Raw genomic sequence first — 25,757 nt, 5'->3', positions numbered from 1 at the left:
TTAGGATGCACTATGGTTCACATATCAGTATACTTCTCCAATCTCTCACTATATCAAGAAAAGGAACCACTTATTAACTATAACAGTTGTAAGGTAAAGTCCTCACTTATTCCTGAAGTGATGCTGCATCACAATCCAATAAAACAATAATCATGAATTAATAAAAACAGCCTCCCTGGAGAATCCAGTGGCCTTTTTAACAGCAGTTGTGTTTCTAAACAAATACACAAAAGTCAGTTCGATTGTTTCTACCTTGGAATAATGGATGAGGTTCCATCGCTTGTCCATGAGGAAGTAGTGAGCGGATCTGGCCTCGGGAATGTTGAAAAATTCAAGACACTCCTGGTTGGAGAAAGAGGAGACTTCATCAACAACATCAGGTATTAGGTGAACTCTCAGCTAGCTTTACTTATCTTTAGATACATTGATCTCTGCACTCCCAGATGACAGAATCCTGAAAGGGACCCTCACTACATTCTGTAATCAGAGTTTAGTCCCAGTCCACTTCAGTGTCTTTACCTTCAGCAGGGCTTCAAACTGAGTGTCTTCGTGGACTGGTAGCTGTGTTGGGATGTCACATTCATTCTGCCCATGCACCACCAACGTTTTGGTTCCTGCAGTTACACAAGAACATGTTTGCGTAGTTTGACATATGGTAGTCAGTGAGATGTTAAATAATCAAAATCAGTCATAATTGAAAAATACATAGAGGTTCTGTCTTTGCTTACAGATTGTATTAAAAGAATAAAGTTTAATAAGCTGTTATTCAGTTCACGAGGTTCACCTGGCATGGATGCAGTGACCAGGAGTTTGACCTCACACTGCTCCTTTTTCATGGTCTGCTTCAGGTCCTTGAAGAAGAGCCCCTCCACGTAGCCGACCACCTCCCAGAGGAAGGTCAGCGTGGCAGAGATGGCGTCCATCCCCCATTCACATGGAGTCCGCACAAAATACATTATCAGGCCCACCTAGAAGGGAAATTGATTGATTGAGAGAATTAGAAGAAGTAGAAGTGTACTGAAGATAATTAACGGAAAATATGTTGATGAAGGTGACCGAGTTGTTGCTGTTGCCTCACCAGGTAGTTGAAGAGGATGTGAGAGGTCTGGGCTGGCAGATCTCCAATGTTAAGCAAGAGCTTTCTCAGCATGTACATCAGCTCGTCCTGACACGACAAAACAAGTTACACAAGTCAGCTTTTTCTCCTTCTGTGACTTTACATTTCAGTTAAGATTTAAATAAAACGCTTTAATTTCAAGATCACCATCAATCAACTAGGATGGGTTCAAATGTCTTGCACCAGAATCTGTGTCTTTCTCAGATGTTTGTTTACCTGTCTGTTGCTCACTGTGAGTTTTTCCAGGAAGTGGCGGAGAACCAGGGCTGGATCTTCTATCAGGCAGTTCCACAGGATTTGCTGGGCAACAGCACTCACTGAAGGCACATTAAAGGGTCACAGAAATGTTCATAAAGAGACCTTTTTTTTGTGAGAAATGTAAGATTACATGCATTTTCTCTGTTGACTCTGAAACTATGTTGATAAAACACGTCTTTCATTTCCACACTCAATCTAAAGATAAACGGTATTTTCTACAATGACGCCTACCAGCCACGCCGTCCTCTCGAACCTCCCCGTCTTCCATGAGGTGCACGATTGGTAGGACGGCAGCACAGATGCATGCTGGGAAGACAGCTTGTGGCGGCTGCAGCATGTGGTGGGTGGGGGTGTGTTCAGTTGTGTTTTCTTCTTCTGGGAAAAAAAAAAAGATAAACAAAAAAATACAAGCTCAAGTTTTAGATCAAAAAACAAGAAAAACAAAAAAACTATTTATGAGAATGTATTATTGTTAGGATTTAAAAAATGTTTATACCTTCAGCACTGGCCAAAGAGCGGACAGACCACACAGAGCCCCGACGGAAAGAGTAGTTCCTGTGGGAGTTGCTGGAGGCGCAGGATGGGCTGACAGACAGGCGGCGTGATGCCAGGTTCACCACTTCTTCTGCTGGCGGGAGAAACAGGGAAAACAACACTATTAGGGTACAGAGATAACAGTAGTTTCAATAATTACACTCTTCCAGAATCTCTATATGAAATGTAATGCAATCTAATGTGCCTGGTAGTCCCACCTTCCTCCTCCTGCTCGGGTGGAGGGCTGCACGTGGGCTCATAGCAGGCCTCCTGAGCCACGGGGATGGCCGTGATGATGCTGGCCTCGCGGCCCAGACGCCGCTTCTCCTCCTCCTGCTGCAGGTTCTTGAGGATGTGCTCGGCTCGCTGGTGGGACCGAGACACCGCCCGCGCAGAGAAGGATTTCTAGGAGGAGGGACAGGGTGTTGTGGGGTGGCGTTGGATCAAACAGCACAGAGGCAGAACAGCGAGTGTACACATACAGTTAAAATCTTTCAGGGAGGTGTGCGCACAGCTACTCTGGTTTATGGTTACATCTGAGGAGCATTTTGTAATGTAAAATGACCGCACAACACATGAATACAGTAACTCTCCTCCAGCACATTGATCTCATGCTCTAATGACGTCCTGAGCATCATGAAGAACACTGTTCGAGGATTGAATAGGAACGATTTCAATCGTGACACAAATAAATGTATTCAGACTGGAATATGGAGAATTTACTGTATCTTGTGTACAGTAAATGCCTCACAGCATTCGCACAAGTGCTCATACACATACATATATAAATAGGCTGAACGCATGGCATGAGAAACATACACAGCAAAGTCATTCTCATCCAATGACCATGCATCAACAGCACAACACACACAAAATGTCTGTATGTCCGATGCATGCTGTTATTTTTTTTTTATTTTTTCTTACAATCAAAGCAAGAACACTTTGTAAATGTGGTGTGTGTCACTGATCAAGATGCAACTATCCGAAATGACCCATGATAACTGCCCCAGCTTCTGGTCCATAATGAAAACCTACAATGGGCTAAATACACTCAATGGATATCGTTTTCCCTCCTGTCATTAATGATCTGAGGTAACAAGATGCATCAGCACAAACATCCGGACAGAAATACCAACTTACTATGGTATGGACTGACTGAATTAATGTGGGGTACTAAAAACAAAGACAGTCGATAGATAAATTATAGAACATGTGCTTGCATGTCGTCATCAAAATCTATAAAGACATATTTTGATAATGATGTTTTTTTTAACAAAAAAGACAGAGACACCAAGAAATCTACTTCAATTTTTCTACTTTAAATGTTCGCTCTAATCTTAAACATGTTTTTTTTTTTTTTCATCAGCAGATTTCTTGGTGCTGTTGTTCACATTACACTTGCATAGCAATAACAAATGTAAAAGTGTGTTAAGGCAGTTATAAAGTGCACTGTTTCTGCAGGGTCTCAATAGGAAATCAGTTTCAAAATAAAATATTGGAATTTAAAGGACATGTTCCCATTTTAAGATATCTATCTCTGACATTTCTGATTCACAACTATGTGCATACAATTCTTTAATAATTAAATCTTACAGTTGTTTTTCAAAGTGTTTGTTACAAAAGTAAATGTGTGCATATGAGGAGATCCATTTCAACAGACTTACAGACTGGTCTTCATTGATGGGGTCCTGGACGCTTCCGGTGTTCTGGGGTACCCAGGGAGGGTCGAATATGGGGACGCAGGGCATGCCAAGTATCGGAGACGGCAACGTGAAGTTGATGCTGGGTGGAGGGATCTGAAACAAAAAAAAATATATAGAGAGAATCTAGTTTTGTGGGACAATGTTCTGAAATTACATACTGAGCAAGCGATAACCAATTATTAACAACATTGAGAGGAACATAGTGGAAACAAAAATAAATAGAAGTATGAAATCATTATGAATATGTACCTTAAAGATTTGCTGGGCTCCTTCCTCCATGCGAGGCCACACCTGGTAGCGGAAACGCCACAGAGTGTAAAACTTCAGGATGGAGTTGATGCGCTGGCAGGCCTCCTGGTGCTGGAACTCCGCCATCATCATTTCGGTCACCGCGTCGGGGACCTTCACCGCGCACAGAAGGAACATGGCAGCTAGAGGGGATTCAGAGAGGGGCCGAGTGGAGGAGAAAATGAGGAGAGACAGAAATAAACAGGGAAAGGGAGAGGACACGGGAGAGAGAAAGGTTAAATGTAGTTGAGGGCAAAAGAGTGCTTCAGAGGGAAGAAAACGACAAAAAGGTAGACATTTGAAAATAGGACAGAGAAAGGTTGGTTAGGATGGAAAGCAAAGAGAAAATATAAATCGAACTGAAGTCCTATGACTATGAAGGGACACGGCAAACTACAGAGGAGGCCCACTGATCATTGATGCACAGCCTGATGGTTGACTCACCAGCAGCAGCTGCCATGTGTTCGTCCACACTGAGCAGGAGCTCCCAGGCTGCAGGCTGGATGTCTCCATACATGTCGTCGGTCAGGATGGGAGCTGCCTTGATCAGCAGTGAGAGAGGAGCTGGTGACAAACTCATCACCTGAAAGACACAAAAAAATAAAGGACGTCTGATTAACACACATCATACTGCAAGTGTAGGTATTTACAAAAAGTAAATAAAATGTTCCCCACATTCCCCTCTTTAACGCAAAATACGACAACCTTCACCAAGAAATTAATAATAAACTATAAAAAGTACTTCACCTGATTGCGGATATACTTGAGCATTCCTGTGTCCTTCTTCCCCTCTGTGTTGGAGTCAGTGGGTCTTCTCTTCATGGACGGGGTCCTCAAGCAGGACTTGTCTGAACACTGCAGGGCATGGAGAGTTTTATAAACCACCAACCAAAGGTCCTTCACCGATTCATCATTCCTGTGAATATTAAAACAGGATACACGGTTTGAGAAACTCACCTCTTTGCTTTTCTTTGCACGTCCTCCGATGTTACCGCAGGAGGCGCTGTCTTCTCTCAGGCTGTCCACCGTCTCACCGTACACGAGCTTGATGGCACGGACCAGACGGGCGCAGGAGCGGCTATGATGCTGGTAGCAGCGTGGGTGGCAGAAGTCGATATGGGTACAGATGAAACTCTGCTGGTTGCACAGCAGGATCATTATCTGTGCCAAGAGAGAAGAGAGGGAGAGTGTTAGGAAAAACAGTAGCTCATTGTCAGTGTGTAAATTAAGTACTACCATGTGTGCAAAAGTTTCCTTTGGTCTATGTAGGTAGCAGTTGAAAGGTCACTACTACATGCATAGATAACGAATTCCTTTCTGACAGCACACATCATCCCGGAGGAGGAGGAACTGGCTTTAATTTAGTAGAGCACATAGGTTAAAAGAAAACATACCCATAAGGTATGAAGAGCATTGAACCCCTATGCACTCAAGTTATACAACATGTGCACATACTTATAGGAATATAATCACGTGATGTTTTGTAACCCCATGTATACAATAAAAGGAGCAAAGAGGGAAGTCTGATTCGGAGTTGGCTGATGCCAGGTGAAGAGCTTACAACTCTAAGACCCTGCACGGACTTCCCTTGCTGCAAGTAAAACTCAGATATCGTGTCAAGCTTTGTTTTTGTCTGACTGTGGGTTTGATTCTTATCCTATCAGCGCTATGTTACGGTTCTGAACCTAACAGAGAGTCAACGTGTAACAAGGAACACACACAGGTGGATTATCCACATGTACTGATGGACATACATGGAGCCAGGACATGTTGTGGTGGTATTTGTCCTCTGCTCCTCCCGTGCTCTGACCCTCTGGCTCGATGCTGGGTTCACTGGTGCTGAAGGGACTGCCTACAATATTAAACAAGAACATATAAAGGATCAAAATCTGCAATTTTACTCACTTAGGACATGAAAATAGCTTCCACAAATGTGCAAGCATGGTGAAATGCAGTATAAAAACACTGACTGGCAATGGTTGTGTCCAAAAAATTATGTTGCAACAATTAGTTAATGTTTAAAAAAACCTGTTTATATTTTAAATTACAATAAACCATCATTCATTTATTAGTGTTTTCAGAGAGTGAGCAACATTATCTCCAGCACTGATGTGTTTCGTCCAGACTTTACCGATGTCAGTAACCGTGTCCCTGCTGTGTGTCTGTGACAGCAGCCCCTCTTCGTTCTCTGACTCCGAATCCTGCCGAGACAGCTTGGTGCTCTTCAGACTCCCCGCCCGCCGTATAGAAGACAGGGAGCCACCCTTTTTCACTCGGAAACTGCGGGCCCCTTTGATCTGCAGCAGCCGGGAGCCTCCGATACGGATCTTCCTGATGGGTGCTGGAGAGCATGGGAGTGGGGAGAGATTATCTATAATCATCATATGAGCAATGAACCAAAGGAGATGTAATAAACCGGATGACTCAGTCTGGATGATGCCAGGTCTCACCCTGAGCCTCCTGGGTTTTCTTGTCATCACAGGTGGTGTCAGACTTCAGAGTATGGCTGCTGCTATTCAGAGAATCGTGTCCGTCTTCATCATCGAGGATGCCGGCAAAGCTGATTTTCCTCTCATAACGATTGCGGCCGAGTTCTGGGTCCAAACGCAGACGGCAGCTGTCCAGGTCCTGCAGACAACATGTGAGCATCTCAACACTGCATATTTCCAGTTAACTTATTTTCGCCTGTTTTTGATCCATCGCTCTGTTCGTGTGATATTTTCATCTCATGACTATCAGTTTTGATTTATTGCAAATGAATCGATTTCTACTGACCACAAGCGGTTCGGTGCGCGGCCGTGGTAAACAGGGGAAGGTCTCTCGCAAGAAAGTGGTGATTTCCAACAACAGCTGGCAGGCAGCCATCTTCAGAGCAAAGGGGCAGCCACATTTTGTCGGGTTGACTGTGTCTTTGGAGTATGAATTAAAAAAAATAATAGAACAATGTGGTAAGAACATAAACATGTTTTTGGTATTGTAAACTTTAAAGTTGTGTAAATCCAAAAATGCACAAGTAAAAGTTTTCTGGAGTTTGACAAAAAGAAATTCTGAACACTCAATTCTTCTCAATGATTTTTACATTTTTTTTTCCATAGAAGAATTATTGATAAAATATAGATTTTTTTTTTTTTTTTAAAGCTTGGTAAAAACTGAGTCATTAGACTCACTGTCATCTAAATAATCCTCTTCCTCATCTTCTTTTCTCATTCTCCGTTTGGTCTCCTCATCATAAATGTAACCCAGGATGTTGGCAGGACTCTCGCTGTCGGAGTGACAGAGTTCACTCAGCCTGGTGCCTATTGCCTGAGTAGATTCAACACAGAAACACAGATATGTTTACAATTATTCAAGCTGTATTATAAAGTGTCACCATAAATATTCGGTGAGATGTTTGACTCACGTCTCCCCACTGGCAGAAATGTTTGGCAGCGTTCCACTGCAGCTTCTGGTTTCTTTTGTTGCCCACAACAGGTGACCGGCCCCTGGAGAGGCCTCTCTTTGTGATGTTTACGTGGTGGCCCTTCATCCATTCTGGCCAGTTGCCACGGTTACAGCGGTGGACAAACCGGGCACACTCGAGGAAAAGGGAGGCCCGGGCCACAACTGGAGCTTCCTGAGACGAACCAGGAAGGAAATCAAGTTTTCACCGTGACGAATTACTGAGAGTCAAACCTTCCGAGTCCAGAGAACATCTTAAACGTACCAGGTCCAGAGCAGCAGCAAGGATGGAGGCGTCAGGGATGGTTCCCGGCTCGCAGCAGTTCAGGAGGAACTGGAAGCGTTTCATTCCCTGTCGGATGGCTCCCAGGTTCACCACGTTCTTGTTCTTCATGGCCTCTTGACTGGCTGCTAGACGCTCCTGAAAACCATGAGGTCCTGGAGGACAAGATGGAGAAGGAGAAAGGAAGAGAAGAGTGTGACAGAACGAGTGACGGGAATTTTTTGGAAAATAAAGCATAGTATTTTGTTGGATAAACATTTGCAAACTAAAGACTGCACTGAAGATTACACAGATATTGCAGGAAGCAACATCACCATCCAGGACATTTAACAAATAGCACTGAATAGCCACCGACAGATGAAGCTGAGTGAGAGATGACACACAGCCATCGGCAGAGGTTACACTTGAATTTTCAATGTTACTTTTAACACCTGGTCTCACAAGGAAGCACAAAAATGATCACATGGAGAGCAGAGAGAGAAAAATAACAGATTTGATGGCCAAGGACGTTTTCAGGCTTCCTGTACAACGTATTTTTTTGTATCGACATCTAATTAATCACGTTGAAATGACAAGTGTAGCCGCTGCCGCACAGAAGAAAGCTGTATGTGGACAAGTCTGTTTTGTCACTTCACTGGAACTCAGGCACTGGAAAATACCACCAGACGTCACCACAGAAGAGACGGAGAGCACCGACAGCGCCATGCTTCACGTAGCACAGAAATACGCTCTACAGCAGAAAGATGGTTTCATAGATGACAGTTGTTGTCAGACAGCCTTTCCTCTCTTTTCACTCCTGAGTGAAAGAAAGAGGAGTGGGTTCGATGCTGGAGAGAAACGGACGTGCACAGTTGGAAAGAAGGAGATGGAGTTGGCAACACAACACAGTGTAACATAGGTCTTTTGAGAAATTAAATCAGAATGACCAAAATTTTGTTAATATATTGCAAAAAAAAATCGGTTTCTCTTTAGGACGCATGATAAATTTAGGCAACTTCAAACAACTACAGGTTATCTTGGGAGAGACAAAGACAAACGCTGTCAAGCCTTTTAACACCACTAATAAGAAAGAGGAGGGCACTTCAACACGTGTCAATATCTGGCTTTGTGATCTTTGAGGCAAATCACTGCACAAAGTTTTGGAAATAAGTTTTGGAAAAGTCCATAAAAAACACTGCATTGATGGCACTAATGGTTTGAATCAGAGGTGTGTTATTATTTTTGAAAGAGGGAAACAAATTCACTGAAATTTGATATAACATGCTTATGACTTTGTGTTTATTGTAATCCAGCAATTTAGTAGGGTGAATCACAAGAGTGAGCGTATAAAAAGTCAAAAATGTATGCAACAGAGGCCAAAATATACTCAAATATAGTAAGTAGTATGGACCAGAATCTCAAAATAATGAAGCCTATAATTCTCATAATGTAATTCTACAGCATCATTTGCTGACCTTACATGTTTAATTACAAGATAATGACACATTGAATTTTAAATGGTTTCCAGAAACTGGCATAAGACATTGTCATCATGTAAACTTACAGTTGGAGGGGACCATAGCTTTTGTGATGAAATCAGTGAATTAAATTTGTAGTATGATATGGTAAAATGCAAAATCAAAGTCAAAGGACACATTTAGTAATTTCTAAAGATTAAGTGACTTACCATTATCTTACATTCATCACTTTTTGCTGTGATAAATTGAGGTTGCAGCAGAAAACCTGGGTGTATTTTCAATTGAGCACAAGTGTGTTTTTCACCTTTTGATTCTTGCTATAAAGTGCCATCACTGCATTGTTGCACATGAACTTTCTGGAAATTATTTTGGATCAGGACATTCAGAGAAATAACCAAAACAAAATGTTTACAGACTTGACAGTCTGATGGGTTGAAAATAACAATCAGGCACACAGAGTGTAGCGGGCAGCTATTCGGCGGAGTTGACATGGAGAATGGTGGACGCCAAAAACTGGCAAACGAGAACAGACCACGACTTGTGAGGCGGGACAAGACACGACAGCACACGGACAAACAGGGGCGGGGGGCAGAAAGGGAGAGGAGTCGACAAAGTACGATGGGGCGTGGGTGGGACGAGGGGCACCCCGAGGTGGGGGAGGTCTACCATCTTTCTCTTCTGTGTGGTGAATCTTGGATGGATTCCTCCTGCCAGACCTCCATTTACCGAGCCGCTTGAAGAAATTCTCCTCCTCGTCCCTGCCGTACTCCGGCCCCACGGCGCCCCCTTCAGACAGCTTCACTGCACTGGTGAACTTCACCTGAGACACATTAATAATAATACAGGAACCGCGTTAGCTGTCTGGAGTGAGGACGGATAACTGTTACAAGCTCTGTAGTGTTACGGTAGCCATTAACCCTCTGACCTTTGAACTCTGACGTATGAAAGAGAGTCGATCCACTGAGCTGATGTCCAACAGGTCCTCCACACCATCAGTCAGTCCCGACAGAGAAGAACGCTTCAGCCAGTTTCCTGAAAATACATAATTTAAAAAAATTTAATTTACAGAAAACAACCAATATTATAAAACAAAGCTGTAAAGCCATGAATGTACGGCACACACTGGGTTGAGTACACATGCACACAAACAGGGGCCACAAGGTAAAAGGATTCCCTCATTGTTATTGTGCAGACACACACATTTAGAGTGTGTTAATATTAGAGGTGCATAAAAAAATGGTGCCGGAAATGTACAAAAGATCCTGGTTGAGTGGTATTTGCAAATACACTTTCACAGATGTAGGCAAGTAAAATATACTGCCCTGTAAAGTCAGAAAGCAATACGTGTACACAGAATTCAAAAGGTTTAGAGGGTTTCAGGTAAACTGCAGACCAGATAAAACAGTTATTGTGTCTTAATTTTAATACATTTTTAGGATATTCTTTTACTCAAAGAAACCACTGCCTGTTTACTGTACTGTTTGGATGAACTTTATTTCGATTTTTTTTTTTTTTTTTTACAGTTTTCAATGTATCGGTTTAGCCTGTAAACATTAATATACTTGCAATAATCAAAACATTGTCAAAACGTAATTAATATATAAATAAAAGTCAATATGATTAACTGCCTAGGGTCAGTTGGGATGAGATTCTACAAATTGAGCAGGTATGGCTAATGGATGGACGGATGGATGGATGAGAGAAGTCAATCTTATAAATTATGGTTAAATTCGATACATGTTAATATGCATTTTAAACTCAGTAAAATCAGTTTATCAATAAAACTAGGTTTAGCAAGTTGTGGCTATCTCACCAGCTAACAGTAGTTTTCTTACTTTATCTGTGTCACTGTCTTTTCCTGTGTTTTTTTTTAAATTTTTTATATGCCCTGCAAGGATGCACCATCTCTTCATCTGATACTATTTGAAAATACAATTTGAGCCGGGTCTGTACAGCGTGCACACTGGGATGAAATGACCAACACAAACAAAAATGGCAAAAACACTGCCTGAAAATGGCTCCACATCCACATACGTATGACAGAGAGAGTGAGCGGCAGGCAAACAGTCCCACGGCATGCTGAGGCACAAAGAGGAACACAAAACAGACCAAAGAGATGAAGTGACGTGGCCTCGTGGCAGGCAGTGTTAGTGTTGGACATACAGAAGACATCATGTTAGAGTGAATTTACAACGTGACAGACAATGCAATGAAATGTGTTCATGGAAATGGATACGGGTGCTGAATGCAAACAAAAATAATGCTTTAAAAAAAAAAAAAAAAAATATATATATATATATATTTTTGGCTAAAAGTCTTTGACAAAGAGTTATTTTTATTTTCAAAAGAGTTTGCCCTCACCTATTGGTAGCTTTAGTTTCTTGCGAAGTGAAATGCGCCGGGATCTGGATCGAGAGCGCCGGTCGGTGGTGGTGCCAGAATGCGCAGTGGTGCACTCGGAGGTGTCCTGCTCTGATTGGCTGCTTGTGTCGCTGGCGGCGCTCTGTGACTTAAACATCTTCCTCCAGAAGTCCTTCCTGCCCAGCAGAGCACCCGGGATCTGTTCCTCACTGTAGGGACAGAGAGGCAGAGAAGGGAGGGAGGAATCACATGTTTACATAAAGGATCAAATATTACACAACAAACCTTTAGCTTCAGCTTTTACAAATTTGCATCTTTCGGTGTTAATGTTTCGCACTGTAGCCTGTTCTTTATTGAAGGGGGAGACGGAGCGACTGGAAGCTTTTTTCCTGTTTAGAGCAGAGAAATGGCAGCAGGACTGGACATACAGTAGATGGTGCTTTATGGAGATGCTGTGAGGTGGACACTCACTGTTCGGGTGTCTGGGGGGGTCTACTGGAGATGTAGCTGCGACACTCATCTGCAGCACTGGACACCTGACCCTTCTCCCCGGACACACCCGCCTCTGACCTGTGCACACACACAGCCCAACACAGACAGAGCGCTCAGGCCACCTGACTCTAACACCAGCTGAACTCTCCTGATGCCTCCCACCAAAACCAAACGGTTACTTATTCAATGAAATGATTTCAGCATAGTTGCATTGATTTTACTTTAAGTGGTACTGGAAGATTTCCTGAAGCTTCAGATGTTTGGCAAAATGTATTCACCCCTTTGCACGAAAAATCATCCACTCGACTGACTTGTTGGAAATACTTACTTAGATATATACATTTATAAATGTTTATTTAGTTTTTGCATGTTTCTGATAGTCAGAGGCACATTTCCTTTCAGTCTCTCATCTTGAACCAGTGCCTTTAACTGGTTTCAACTCGGGATGCGTTCACAACAAATCAGGCAATGAAGCGAAAAACAGCAGTCCTCCCATTATTTTTAAGAAGTAGTGCGTTAACACTGCAGGAGTGGGGACCTCACGGTCTACAGAAAAACAACCCACCAACTATCTATTAATGCCAACAGGCTGTCAGTTATAGGACATGGGTGGGGTTTACATACATACCACATGTAGGGGCTACATTATGACATGCCTACACCCCTACCCAACACTGCAGAAAGGAGCCTCATTGCCTTGTTTGGTCTGAATGCAGCATAACACCAGAGTGCCACAAAGCATTTTAGCCACGGTATACAACCAGACAACAAACTCTTCTGACTAATCAACTGCAACTAAAGGTCACATCTTAGGTTAGTGGACCTGGAGGACGAGAGGACATGGATGTAGCACACTGAGCGGCACCACTTCAGAGCCAGCAATCACATGACCTTCAGCCTAAATGCAAAACTTAACCAATGGCAACTTTATTCATTTTAATTTCGACATGAAGTAATGTGACTTTCATTTTAGGTGTGGAGGAGGTGGCTCCTAGCAGGGATACCCACTGTGCTTCAACCATAATATTTTGGAAATAAAAATATCAACTCAGTCACTCAAGCAAGAAAAACAGATGCAGACAAGACAGAAAAAAGACAAGCAGTGATGAGAAGCGTAGCTCTGATTGGTCAATCCGTTACCACTTACTGTATGAGGGAAAATGTTTTAAGTTCTTTCCTCTGGAACAGTTTACCAGTGATGAACAAATGACTATTGTAAGACATTTTAAGTTGATTTCTCTTGAACTAATTTATGATTGGACAAAACATGATGTCATTTTGACCATTGCTGGCCACTGATTGGCCAGTACCTCCTGGGTCCGGGCTGTTTGGTCTCTTCCTTTTCCTCGGGTTTCTTGGTGGCGGTGACCTTCTCGGCGCTGTCCAGGAGCGCGCTCAGTGCCACCCGGCGGAACACGTTCCCATGGGCCTCCTTAATGAACTGGACCAGCTGGCGGATGTCACAGTACAGACCCTGAGGAAGAAGAGGGTGACAAACAAAGTGAGAGCGAGGGATGTGTGTAAAAGAGAAAAGTGTGTAAAAGGAAGAAAAAGACAAAGACAATTTACAAAAGGTACCTGGAATCCTGTGGATAATACTTGGCACTTAGCTTCAAACACTGTGTATTTTTGCACATGCACATAAGTATAAATGTGTGGTGTTCACGAGATGGCTTGAATTTGTCAAGGCAGCCGCTCCAGCTTGTGAGTAGGTGGCCTCTGATTCGGCGCCATATTAAAGCCTGCCTTGAAAAGTGTGTCATCTTCCGCCAATGTGTGCCAGTCATGCCAGCCTGAAGGCGCTCAGAGCACCACAGCGGCGCCATGGTACTTCAGTGCTTTCAGGGGAGTGATTTAAGTAGACTTACCCAGGATGCACGCACTATTTCATCCTAATTTAGACAGAAGATAATGGAATTTGCAGAATAGCAGGTGTTTATAACGACCCAAAATAACAACCCTATCTCAATTTCGCTACACTCTGCCCTGTTATTTTACATTTAAGGTTTATTTATGCAAATGTCTTACTTCAGAATAATGCACATCCCTCAATGGATGGCTGTTTTCAAAAGCATTACACTTCAGTGATCTAATGCAGGTCATCCTCATGGAAAAATGTATTTTCCACTCACCAGTAAGACTAAATGTTAAATGGAACAGCTGAACTTTAGCTGCCCTGAAACCTTGTCTAATATTTTTTTGTATGTTTTTAACATTGATCTAACGTACTGTATTTCTTTGCTCTACGCAAGACAGTTCGAGTTCCCTCTTTGAGCTCGCTTTCGACTTACAAACAAAGATTTAGGTCTTTGAGGAAACACGCTCAGCAGCAGTCATCATGTGAAACACAAAAAAAAAAAGTTATTGTTTGTGTGTGAAAGGTAAGACTGTCTGACAGAGAAACTGACGAGCAACTCAAAGGATATTTTTGAACGCTCCGGCTCAAACAATCAAGAGGCATTTACAACCCCCGTGTAACAGAAAGAAAAAGATCTGGCAGATTTTAACAGCATGACGAGCAAATGTAGACTGTTTTGACATCAGGACAAACAGAGTATTTTAGGTGCTGCAGATTGCTGTGAAAGGGATCAGTGATGCCATTTCCAATAAAATAGGACAGAGACTTGTTCTAGTAAAAACCAGAGAAGACTCAAGTTGTGTTTGTAATTTTTTCCATAATGCTCATTTCATTTGCGTATGAAAAAGCATTAACAAAAGGCTTCATAAGTGATTGTTCTATTAATTCCATGACAACTTCCTGTGAATCTAATGGCAGTACAACCGATATGACACACCGATTGAATAATAGAAACTGAAAAACAAAGTCAGATAGAGGCAGACGGACGGATGACTTCACACACCACTCACCAGGTTCTCGGGGCTGTGCAGCTCGTGCGTGGTCGAGGCGCAGCGGGTGATGAGGGACTTGAACATGCACCCCACCACCACCGCCTCCATATTCTGGGCCAGGGACTTGTTGTCCCCTGTGGTGAAGTTGTTCCTGAAGCCTGCCTTGTCTGGAGGCAACAAGGAGGCAGGAGAGACCACGGATCACACAGGAGGTGGTTTGGATCAGTAGGGGTGAGAACATTATTGACAAGCTGACCAGCTTCAGTATATAAAACAGTGAACTCATACAACAGGGAGGGAAAGGGGGGGGGCAAAGGAAAGGGGTTAATAAAGCATATGGGGAGAAGCAAACTGAAAAGGATTCTGGGTAGGGAATAAGGAATACATGCAAGTGAATAAGGCCTGCTTTAAAAACATACAGTAGGGGCGTATTGTTTGGTCCAGATAGAGATGGAAATATTGTCTATGAAAAAGTAGAAGCCAGATTTAACCATAGAAGTCTAAATTTTGGAGTTGCAGGCGAGTTTGTCACTTTCGGACAGAGTGAGGGGTGCAGCGATGAAAGCGGTGCCGAGGGAAGGGTCTGATCAGGTGAGTATATTCATCTTAGTGCTAAAATTATTGATTGTTATTGATTATTGATCATGTGTATCTACCGATGTTTCTTTTTTTCGCCCTCCTGGACCTCTCACCTGCACTGCCGTACTCTGCAAGAGAAAAGAGGCGGGGCACAAGTTGATTGACATCAGGCCAGCACAGACATGTAGGCGGTGTCAGAAAGGACGTGGCACCCCACCTCCAGCGGGAGGTGAACCCGAGACGCACACACACAGATTGCAATGCTCAAAAATAACACACGCACACACACTAAAAAACTAAACAAGGTGTTCACTTTCAAATAAAACACTCATCGGTTCAGTAACTTGCCAATTGCACAGTATTTTGTAGGATAGGATTGTGATTGAAGTCATCAGGTACAAAATACTTCAAATTTCAGTGCAAAACTGAATTGGCATGTGCAATATGTCTCAATGCTCAGCGATCAAGCCACCGATTGAGCAGAAATGTAATGGGCAAAGCTTTGGATTGGCAAGTGTCCAGAATGGATGAGTGAGTAAGGAAGGCAGGATTCAGCTCATTGAAGTGGATGAGGAAAAAGAAGGAGGATGGGAGCAGGAGGGAGAACAACAAAAAGGGACACGGACAAGCAGAGACGAGTGGAAGGAGGAAGGGGAAAAACAGATATATAAACAGAGATAGCGCTGGAATGCAAAGTCGAAGTGCGGGGTGAGACAGTGGTTGTACAATTCAGCTTTGTTAACCACACTAGAACTTAATTTTCAATTAGATTTATTTAAAGTTTTACTGTTGTGTAATGGAGCGTCCCACATTAGACCTTTGAGTGTGATATAGGTTTGGATACAAGAACATTACAGTTTGCTTGACTTTAAATATCTGCACAGTAGTGTTGAAACAATCAGTCAACGTCCCACAAACTATTTGGAAAATCGGTTTATCTTTTAAGCCATTTATTAAGAGAAAAAGCCAAAGATTCACTGATTTTAGCTTCTCTAATGTGCTGTTTTTTTCCCCTCTGATGTACATTATTGTACATTGAATATCTTGAATTTTGTACTGTTGGTCAGTCGAAACCATTTGAAGTCATCACCTGGATCTGTGATGGGAAATGCGTGTCGTTTTCAGCCAATGAAATCAGGGTGAATTTAAACTTTTCTTTGCCAGAAAAGCAGATTTTGTCCAATACTTTGGCTTAACTGGACAATATGTGAAACTGAGGAATGCTAACATGCTCACACTGACAATGCCAACATGCTGATGTTTTGAAGGTATAGATTAATGTTCGCCTGTTTAATATCTCAGTTTCGCCTGTTGGCATGCAAACATTTGCTGGTAAGCATTAGAACAGCTGAAGCTGATGGGAATGTTTTGCAGGTTTTTGGTTATGAAGTGCTAAGAGAGTTTCATGCAAACAAACTAAACCCGATGGTAAACATGCTAAAATGCCTGCTAAACAGAAGCATGTTAGTTTTACCTCAAAGCACTGCCGAGCCGAGGAAAGACCTCACAGAGCTGCTAGTGGTCCTGTGGACTTGTTTACTTTTGCATTTGTTGGCATATTGTCGATTTAACGATTAATCCGTTAATTGAAAAAATAACTGTCAGATTAATCAATAAAAAAAAATAAAAAATGAATCACTTGTTGCAGCCTTACTGTACAGAACTTTTTGCAGCATCAATCCTAACCTAATCAGAATAAACATTCAAAACCAGTTTTCTTCAAATCCTGATTCACCCTGTTTCTGCATTTGTTATCAGCGCTTACCAACATTTCGCGTGTGTGTGTGACAGGATCTGCCTCCCACTCACACACACCACACACTTACTGTCAGTGATGGGCTCCATGCAGAAGCCCAGCAGTGCATGCAGGAAGTCCACAATATTATTGAGGGAGTCTTTGTTGACGTATTCGCGCATTGTCTGGCGGAACTGCAGCTTGTCCAGCTTGTACAGGTTGGTCAGGCAGTTCTGTGCCTGAAAGGAAAGAGTCAGGACGGACAGCATCATGAACAATTCACATGAAAAAATGTTTTGGAAGTTTTGTTACAAAAATAAGCCGAGGCGAAATAAAAGCACACGCAGGATAAGCTTCTTTCAGCTCTTTTTGATAGCAGCTGTCGAGATAACATTTTATTTCTGCAATACAATTTAATCTAATGATAAAAAAAATATCAATCTGCATTGATATAGCACTGCAGCAGTTTCTCATGATTGCAGGATTCATTTCAGGTTCATGAAACTTTTATCACACTGAAGGAGCGATACAGTTAATAATTCATAGAACATTTAAACATGTCAGCATCAGAAACTGTGTTGATTTGTGAGAACTGCACCTGTACAGAGAGGAGGGTCTGCCAAGACAGCGAAAAGAGTCTGACCTGCATCCGGAGGCGGTCTCCTGACAGTCCACGGTGCCCCTCACCACAGCCGTACGCGCAGCCCAGAGACTTCACTATCTTTATGAGCATGGTCAAAGCCAGGCGGTGGGTGCTGAGGCCCGAGCCCTCTTCCTGTTCAGGGTGAAAGACAGGGGGACACAAAGGTTGAAATATTTGATATTTTTGATATCAAATGCATCAAAAATATATTTTGATTTGGTGAACATATATAAATTCTAAACAAACAGTTTGAACCCACCTTTTTATCATCATTATCCTTGTTATTCTTCACATCATCCTTGCTCCCTTGCTCACTCCCTCCACCACTTCCCCCTCCACCTCCGCCTCCATCTCCCCCTCCACCCGATCCTGCCCCCGCAAGGGGCCCGCCTCCCTGGGCGCCCCCTCCGAGGCCCTGACCGGCCGGGTCTTTGGCCCGTGCCTCCTGGTTCTCCTTGTTATCGGGCTTGGACAGCTTCTTGCCCATGCCGGGCACCACGCCCAGCTGCAGCAGGCAGTCGATGATGTTGAGGGCCACGTCGCAGATCCTGGAACTGATGTCATGGCTCAGGACAGCATAAAGAGCCCGCAACACGGCCTAAATTACAAGAGGGAGAGAGATGTTTATATCTGTCAAGTCCCCAAAATTCAAACCAAGAAAACCGACATTTATTAACTGAACAATAACACACAAGAGACACTGTAACTGCATCAGGTTACTCACAGTGAGGTCCAACATGCCGTTTTTCAGCACAAAGTTGTTGGTGCCCTCGATGTTCTCCCCGTCCTCCAGACAGGAGTAGTTGATGCAGGAGTCTGTGAGGCTGCGTGGCAAATTGGCACAGGCCAACGGCTCCACGGGGATCTCAGGCACAGCGACGGGGTTACAGAGTTTCTTCATGTGTTCGGTGAAGAAGTCGGCGTAGCCCACGTTGAAGGACGCCACTGTGGTGTTGAACGCCGCCACGGTGATGGTGGAGATCTGAGATCGAACTTCAGGCAACACAAAAAGGGATGTTTTCATGCATTCTGACTGGAAGAAGTGATTGTATGGTCCTGGATAATAGTTTTTTTTAATGTACAACTATTTTATTTTTTTTATTTTTTTTTATGTACTGAAATGATCTTTACTATTTGATATGGGTTACCTTATACTATCCGAAGTCTAATGTTATTTTAACCGTTGATGAGATGGTTGAATGATTACATTGATGTACTCAAAGTTTTATGTTCTGCTTTCATTCGTAGTTTGTGTTTGATTATGTGCTGGGTTTTCTATATTTACTATGGAGCGCGGTGTAAAGCCTGTTATTTGGGTATAAATTGGTATTGTCATAACAACATTGCTGTTATATCATCCTGTCCTATTTTTGCAGCCTCAGTGGGACCAGCAGCATCTGTTCTCCCCTGATTGCAGCTAATGGATAATAACATTATTTGTTTATTTAACTATCTCTTCAATTAAAGTGTATGTTTAATATTAATCTTACACTCTGTTATCCTCTCGAGGAACTATCATTTTCTATCACCTAATGCATGCTGACTTTAAGAGCTAATTTCTGTCTTTTATGGTTCACTTCACTGAGCATTAACACAAGAAATTTCTAACTGTGCAAGTTAAATTAATTTGTTGGATTTTGAAAAGAAAATTCAGTGAGCCTGTTTATGTTTTAGAAAGTTCTTGAAGTGAAATTTTGCCTTTTCAGCCTTGTTTAAGGACTTCATGTGTTCTGGTTACTACTGCCTTCCTCTTACCCTCCTTGACGGTGTTATCGCTGTGGCTGTTGGAGTGGTCGGGCATGTCTCGGAGCAGAGAGTGGTGGGAGTGAGAGTGTTTGGCGCTCAGGCTGTCAGCGTCGGCAGCTGTGTCCGTACTGCCCCTCCTTGTGAATTTGCCTGCAAAGTTATGCAACAAATATTCAAGTGTATTTTAGGTCAAAAACAACACATATCCAAATACACACATGAAAATGCAAGCCGACTGTTTTTGAGGTAAGACCAGGACAGCTGATGATGTTGGAAAAAGATTAAATTTAAGCTCAACCAATTGGATAAAATTGTAGTGTTCAAGATTAAACTGCAGGCTAAAACAGTGTCTGAAATATCTCATTTATATAGCATGATAGCAACTGGACATATATAGAAATTGTGTAAATAAAGAGGCAGCAGCTAAATTATAACAGTATAACAGCATAATGAACGGGGTCAGTGGGTTCATGGAAACAAGGCTTTAAAAAGTCACCAGCTGTGGATGACAGTAATAATAATGATAAAAAAATGTGTTTGTGCCTTAAGCGAATTTTAATCACATTTCTCAGTGAGAGCTAATAAAGAATACCAATGTTAATGAACTGACCTAATTCACTAGCTGACAGCCAGATCCAGACAGAATCCTCTGACTCACCAAAGCTTCGGGGAGGGGGAGCAAGACTGCCAAGTGCTGACATGCAAACTATTCTCATTATGAACAGTACCCATGATGGTGGCCTGCCAGCTGCCGCGGTCCAGAGCCCGGCGGTCGTCGCCCAGGCCTGAGAAGCTGCCGAAGGAGAAGGTGCTGCGGGTGGGCGAGACGTCCAGGTGGTCCTCGTGCAGCAGGAAAGGGACTCCCATACGACGCTGACGCTTCTTCCCTGTGTGATGGAAGGGGATGGAGCCCTTCCGCTCCCGGTCCTCACGCCGGTTCTTAAACTGAAACAGAACAGAGGACATGTTTTACCTCCAAGCAGCACGATTCTCTCAACCCTACAAAATATTTTAATTCAAATGAGTCCCTTTGGTTTGTTTTTTTTTAGCTTCAACATAAAGTATCCAAACTCTAAACACACTTTAGACACTTTCTTTTCTTGTTCTGATCCAACACATAATACGGATTGGATTTTAATCTGATTAAAACGCAATTAACATATTGGCATGTTGAAGGGGCCATCTGATGTCCATCGCTGACCTTCTTGAAGATGTTCATGCCCAGGTCTGAGGACAGGTCGGGGACTGCCTGTCGGCGGAGGTTCGTCAGAGACACTTTGGCAAAAGTCTCAGCGCTCAGAGATTTTCCCTCTTCATTGCATTTCAGACTCATATCCTGCAAAAGGGTGCAGACAACATAGCGGTCAGAGCAGCGTGGACAACTTAAAGACCACATGAGGACTAATGACATCCATGGAAACCAAGCAACGTTTTTGACCAGATGTTTTTGACGAAAAATGCAAAGTAAAAAAAGTCCATTAAAGCATAAAGACTGATTACCTGAGTCTTGTGGGTGTTGACCAATGAGGGTGTTGCAGCCACCATTGAGCTGCTGCGTGGGCGTGGCAGAGGCATGACCAGGGGTTCTGGGGTGCGTTCGGGCCTCTCCTCCAGGATCTGCCTCAGCCGCTGCAGGTAGAACATCAAGGCCCAGTGCACACCCTCCTCCGTCCAGTGTGGCTGCAACAGGCAGCGCAGGACCGCCACGTCAAAGTAAGTGGCATAACGTGCCCGCTGGGACAAAGATGGTGGCAGGCCGGCAGGGGCTGATGTCCTGGAAGGAGACCGTGATGGTTTGATAGGTTTAACCATTAGAACAAGATAAATTCAGTTTGCATTAAGAATGCAGCCTCTCCTTCGAGGAGTCATACCAAGAATGCACAAATATCAACACACATCAGTGCAACTTACCCTTACCCAGATCTCAAATCTGCTGTGCTTCAACTTTATGCAGAAGTTTTTCGTATATTTACAGATTTAGTAGTTTCATTATATTTTACATTTTGTCCTGATGCAAAAAGGAAAAAAAAAAAAATTGGTGAAAACAATTGACACGAAGGCTGAAAAGCAGCAGATATGGAAGTGAACGTGGAAGCAGAAACTGTGGAGTGGCAGGGACGGAAGGAAAACACAAATTGATTTAATGCAGTAAATAGATGCAATTAAGAGGAAGCTGCATTATAGAAATCTGATAAATTCCTCATTAGTTGATAAATTGGAGATCATGAAACAATTGTCAACACAGATTTTTTTTTTTTTTGAGGAAGTTCTGTGTTGTCACACAACTACAACACAACAATTACACTATACCATGGCTTTTCCTGTTATTTTAGCCTGTCATCAACTCCTGGCATACTGCCTCATTAATAATGCATCATAGTAGGATGGTAAACAAGGGCAGAGTCCCCCTTCAGCATCATTGGGGAGAACAGCAGAGAGAGAGGGAGCCTCAGCCTACGTGAATCCACTATAAATAAGCTGGAATGAAGGTCAGCGGTTGGTGAGCTGCAGAGCGTATAGACTGCTGCACTGTGGAGAAACATATTGATACCATGAGAGGGGGAGCGGGAGACCGAGTCGGCCATTTAATCTTGGCTGTTGTAATAAATGGAGCAGGAAGAGATGGTCGATATCTACATGAATCACTTTGAGAGCGGACAACGGAGGAAAGCTGTATCATGTTTCACTGTCTCGCCAGCGCGCGCGCGCGCACGCGCACACACACACACACACACTCTCTCCCTGCTGCTGTTGTGTCAGGTTGCCCGGCGACTAAGTGACGACAGCCACCCCGGCCCATCGGAGAGGCAGCAGGCCCCGCCCCCTGACTCCATGCGGTACAGGAGAGATGTAGCAGCAAGCTGTTACCATGGAAACTGCCTCAGCATCAGCCGTGCTCCTGAGAGGCGCGGATTGCGGCGCCACAGGATGAGTAAGCTGCATTAATCACAGGACCTGATGCCGGAAATTATTTGATCTGTGCGGCACGGTGCAGAGGTGCGTGCAAAGGAGGGTGAGGCACAGATGCAAAGACAAACTGGGCCCGAGTTCACGGAGAGAAATAAAAGATTTCAGATTCAGGGGCTATTTTGATAAGATCATTTGATTAAAAGCTGCTATTGCCTCACCCCATTTGGGATCCACACCGTAGGAATCCAACAACTTAAAAGCATGAAAATATTCCTTCTGACAATCAAATCCCATCAGATGTCAAAATTGTCTCTTGCTGCACGTTTAATTTACATTCAGCTCATCATCCTAACCAGCAATGCACACACAGCAGCTCCAAATTCCCACCACTGATTCATAAAGAAAGCGAGTCATGTCTCCTTGTTGAGCGGGTGTGCAGAGAAACAGTGGGGATAAATCTCTCCCTTCCTGCAGTATCATGTGACTGCTCCAAAACCCTTTGGTGTGTGAGGATGTGACTGGCTTGGGGGGAGGGGGTTTCGTGTTTATTTTGATTCTCAGTCAGTTGCTGCCTGTCAGATGGATCACGAGAAGCGTCGGAGTGACTTGTTTGGTTGTCAGAATGAGTCGGGGATGAGCAACGGATGGCTTATGAGCTTCTCTACGCCTTCTCCCGCGTCAAGATGAATTCTCTCAGCCCACTGGTTGGGTGATTCAGGATGATGACAGACCTGCCGTGATGAACTTATAAACAGTGTGACTCTCTGCAGTGCATATTTGGTGTTATCCGGTGACTGTTTAAATGAGATTCACTAGCGGTAGAAAATGTTATTTTCATTTTTAGTAATCTTCTTGCAAAATTTTTGATCACCAAAACTTTTCTGAAGAAAATCTGTGCCGTGAGGCGACGTTTGTTGCCAAAAGGACCAGTCAAACCTAACGCGTTGGTGCCAAACAGAGCACAGATTGAGCCTCGATCTGGCAGTGAAAGCCGAACAATTCCAGACTTGCCGTGGGCCGACCAAATCAAGCCAGGCCTTGTCGTGCCAGGCCAGGGACACTGCCAGCATTAGACATGTAGCACATTACTTCAGCATAATTACCCTGGTTGTGTGGGCAAATGTCAAGTGGGTCTGCTAATGCTCAAGCTAGGCGCTGTGTGTGTGTGTGTGTGTGTGTGTGTGTGTGTGTGTGTGTGTGTGTGTGTTGACTGAGGAGACAGCACTGCTTAGAGCAACACATTACACAGGGGAAGGAGGAGCTATTCATATACGTGAGTTCTTCACAAGCCAGTGGAGCAAGCTGTGCTGTGCAGTGCGTTCGACAGACGCTGCCGCGGGGCTAAATATTTAGCCATCAACAAGACGATGGCACCGGCTCCGTGTCAGCGCGGGTCACTTCGAAATCACTGCACTTCTGCTGCTGCAGCCCACAGCTGGCTGATCAGCTGCATCACGGAAAACATTATTCTTTTATGAAAGCAGAGCGCACAGTAAAATCATTTATTGATCGTTATAAATCAACACTAAAGGTTTGACTGCATGATTTCATCCACTTAAGATTCAGTGATGAGGAATGAGGCCCGGTCATTTTGCTTGAGACAACAACACAGCTGGGTGTGATGCTTCAACATGAGCCCCAATCAAAAATCATTGATGCCCATACAACTAAATATTTACTGTCGCTGTTTCTTTAGAAGATCGAATAACAGCACTCACTTTTTCTTTGAAGGACCTTTGACCGGTGGGGCTTGCTGGGAAGGGCCACCTTTCTCAACCGAGTTACCACGACGACAGCTCTGCTCCCCAGCTGAGGGGGAGGAGGAATCTGATTGGGCGGCTTCGCAAACCACCTGGAACCCCTGTGGGTGGGAGAGAGATGGACAGATACTGCAAATGGGTCGATTAACAGGCGGAAAGACAGACAGACAGTTCCTCATAATTAAAGGCTCTGAGGTTGGAGTGAGGTTTCTGTCATGACCCCGGCTAACTACGCTCCTGAATGGCTTGTGCTAATGAATATTAGCAGCCAGCTCCAGAGGGAACACTGAAAAGGGGAGGGGAAAAGCCTTGGGGTCTTGCCTGAACACATTCAATCAACATGGGAATCAAAATCCAACGACATCTGAGCTAAAAACGCTCACTCACCATGGGACCTGGGTTGGCTGATCCACAGGGGCTGCACTGGTTGTTGACTGGGGAGTTCCTCTTCGCTGTTGAGACATACATGTCTTAATTACGAACAAATAAAAATAGATAGAGCTGTCAGGGGAGGGATTTTTGTTTACCAGTCACTATGTTTCTGACAGGTTTGATGAGAGCTGTAAAGGCAGGGATGTCAGGCTGGCGGTGCTCCCACATTGGCTGCCATATCACCAGACCGCTGGCCAATCGGAAGGTCAGGTCAGACTCCTAAAACAAAAAAGGAGGATCTAGTTTAAAGAGGATGTGATTTTGTACTTTGTCATCATCCCCTAAAAGCAACTGGTAAATCTCACTAAATAACTGTTCTGCTCAAATGTTCTCATGTTATTGGATTGCTACGCTGCTATCATGACATGATTACTTACAAGAATTAATTGTACACTTGGGAAAAGCAGCAGTGCAATCCCAAGAGTATTGTATCCTGACCTTTTTATCCGTTTGTACACAGATCAATAGACATATGGTGACCCTGCGTGTGAGTGGAGAGGAGGGTTTGATTTGGGCCATACGATATATTCATATTTTTAGAAGGAAGTTAAATAGGGTGGCTAAAAACCTTTCAAAAATTACAAATACATAAAGATATCTTTAAGGAAGTAATTCTTTGTCTGGTATCATATAGACATACTGAGCAGGAGCCGTGAACTTGTTGGCCCACTATCTTGGCTTCCTGTTACAAAAATCAATTCCTGGGCTGTACACATTTGTATCAGCAGCTACGGACCTTTATCCGATGAATAAGCGGAGCAAACAGGAACACAAACAGCTCCACTGTGGCCATGCTCTTGTGGAACAGCTTGGTGCGAGTGTGCTCATCCTCCTCCAGCAGAGAACCGCTGTGCTGGGGCCCCGACCCACCGAGGGCCGAGCCGGAGCAGGAGCCAGGAGCTCCCGGGGAGGAACCCTGATTCCCCACCGGCTGGAGGAAGGCACTGCTGCTGCTGCCCCCGGACCATCCGTGGCTCAGGCTGGGCTCGTGGTTGCACTCCTGGGCAGCCTCCAGCAGCATCCAGTGCAGCGTGTGGAGCAGCTTGGTCTCGGCCACGCCCAACTTGTCTTGGTGGCCTGTCAGGAGTCAGAGGTTCAAGGGTTAATGTTAACAGCAGGTTAGTGAGATGATGAATGGACAGCATGGAGATATTCTGTTTGCGTGGGTGGA

General features: G+C 43.8%; 1 protein-coding gene across 15 annotated transcripts in view; it reads right to left on the bottom strand.

Annotated features, from left to right (window-relative positions):
* LOC138207211 (protein unc-80 homolog) overlaps positions 1-25,757 on the bottom strand; it is a 40,592-nt gene that overhangs the window by 13,034 nt on the left and 1,801 nt on the right. For 4 of the 15 annotated variants that reach the window (XM_069164277.1, XM_069164280.1, XM_069164284.1 and 1 more), the window contains exons 4-42: positions 25,323-25,663; positions 24,682-24,805; positions 24,542-24,606; positions 24,113-24,255; positions 20,985-21,258; positions 20,686-20,820; positions 20,213-20,429; positions 19,494-19,634; positions 18,463-18,731; positions 17,998-18,336; positions 17,739-17,870; positions 17,187-17,334; positions 15,438-15,488; positions 14,800-14,948; positions 13,242-13,405; positions 11,911-12,009; positions 11,440-11,648; positions 10,004-10,110; positions 9,745-9,898; positions 7,604-7,776; positions 7,301-7,513; positions 7,068-7,203; positions 6,676-6,809; positions 6,351-6,528; positions 6,032-6,271; positions 5,655-5,752; positions 4,858-5,061; positions 4,648-4,755; positions 4,345-4,483; positions 3,862-4,043; positions 3,574-3,705; positions 2,128-2,314; positions 1,872-2,003; positions 1,607-1,750; positions 1,334-1,434; positions 1,079-1,165; positions 785-968; positions 520-614; positions 253-342 (exon numbers count right to left, since the gene is read on the bottom strand). In XM_069164277.1, coding sequence (XP_069020378.1) covers positions 253-342; positions 520-614; positions 785-968; positions 1,079-1,165; positions 1,334-1,434; positions 1,607-1,750; positions 1,872-2,003; positions 2,128-2,314; positions 3,574-3,705; positions 3,862-4,043; positions 4,345-4,483; positions 4,648-4,755; positions 4,858-5,061; positions 5,655-5,752; positions 6,032-6,271; positions 6,351-6,528; positions 6,676-6,809; positions 7,068-7,203; positions 7,301-7,513; positions 7,604-7,776; positions 9,745-9,898; positions 10,004-10,110; positions 11,440-11,648; positions 11,911-12,009; positions 13,242-13,405; positions 14,800-14,948; positions 15,438-15,488; positions 17,187-17,334; positions 17,739-17,870; positions 17,998-18,336; positions 18,463-18,731; positions 19,494-19,634; positions 20,213-20,429; positions 20,686-20,820; positions 20,985-21,258; positions 24,113-24,255; positions 24,542-24,606; positions 24,682-24,805; positions 25,323-25,663 — 6,218 coding nt within the window. The remainder of the gene's footprint in view (positions 1-252; positions 343-519; positions 615-784; positions 969-1,078; positions 1,166-1,333; positions 1,435-1,606; positions 1,751-1,871; positions 2,004-2,127; positions 2,315-3,573; positions 3,706-3,861; positions 4,044-4,344; positions 4,484-4,647; positions 4,756-4,857; positions 5,062-5,654; positions 5,753-6,031; positions 6,272-6,350; positions 6,529-6,675; positions 6,810-7,067; positions 7,204-7,300; positions 7,514-7,603; positions 7,777-9,744; positions 9,899-10,003; positions 10,111-11,439; positions 11,649-11,910; positions 12,010-13,241; positions 13,406-14,799; positions 14,949-15,437; positions 15,489-17,186; positions 17,335-17,738; positions 17,871-17,997; positions 18,337-18,462; positions 18,732-19,493; positions 19,635-20,212; positions 20,430-20,685; positions 20,821-20,984; positions 21,259-24,112; positions 24,256-24,541; positions 24,607-24,681; positions 24,806-25,322; positions 25,664-25,757) is intronic. The other 11 variants (XM_069164289.1, XM_069164292.1, XM_069164290.1 and 8 more) reach the window with 9 other exon arrangements.

Source organism: Embiotoca jacksoni, unplaced genomic scaffold (genome assembly GCF_022577435.1).
Source record: "Embiotoca jacksoni isolate LCO1_2020_lvr unplaced genomic scaffold, fEmbJac1.0.p SCAF_30, whole genome shotgun sequence".
Classification (NCBI taxonomy): domain Eukaryota; kingdom Metazoa; phylum Chordata; class Actinopteri; family Embiotocidae; genus Embiotoca; species Embiotoca jacksoni.
Note: the sequence above shows the minus strand (reverse complement) of the source record. Positions and strands in the feature narration are given on the sequence as shown.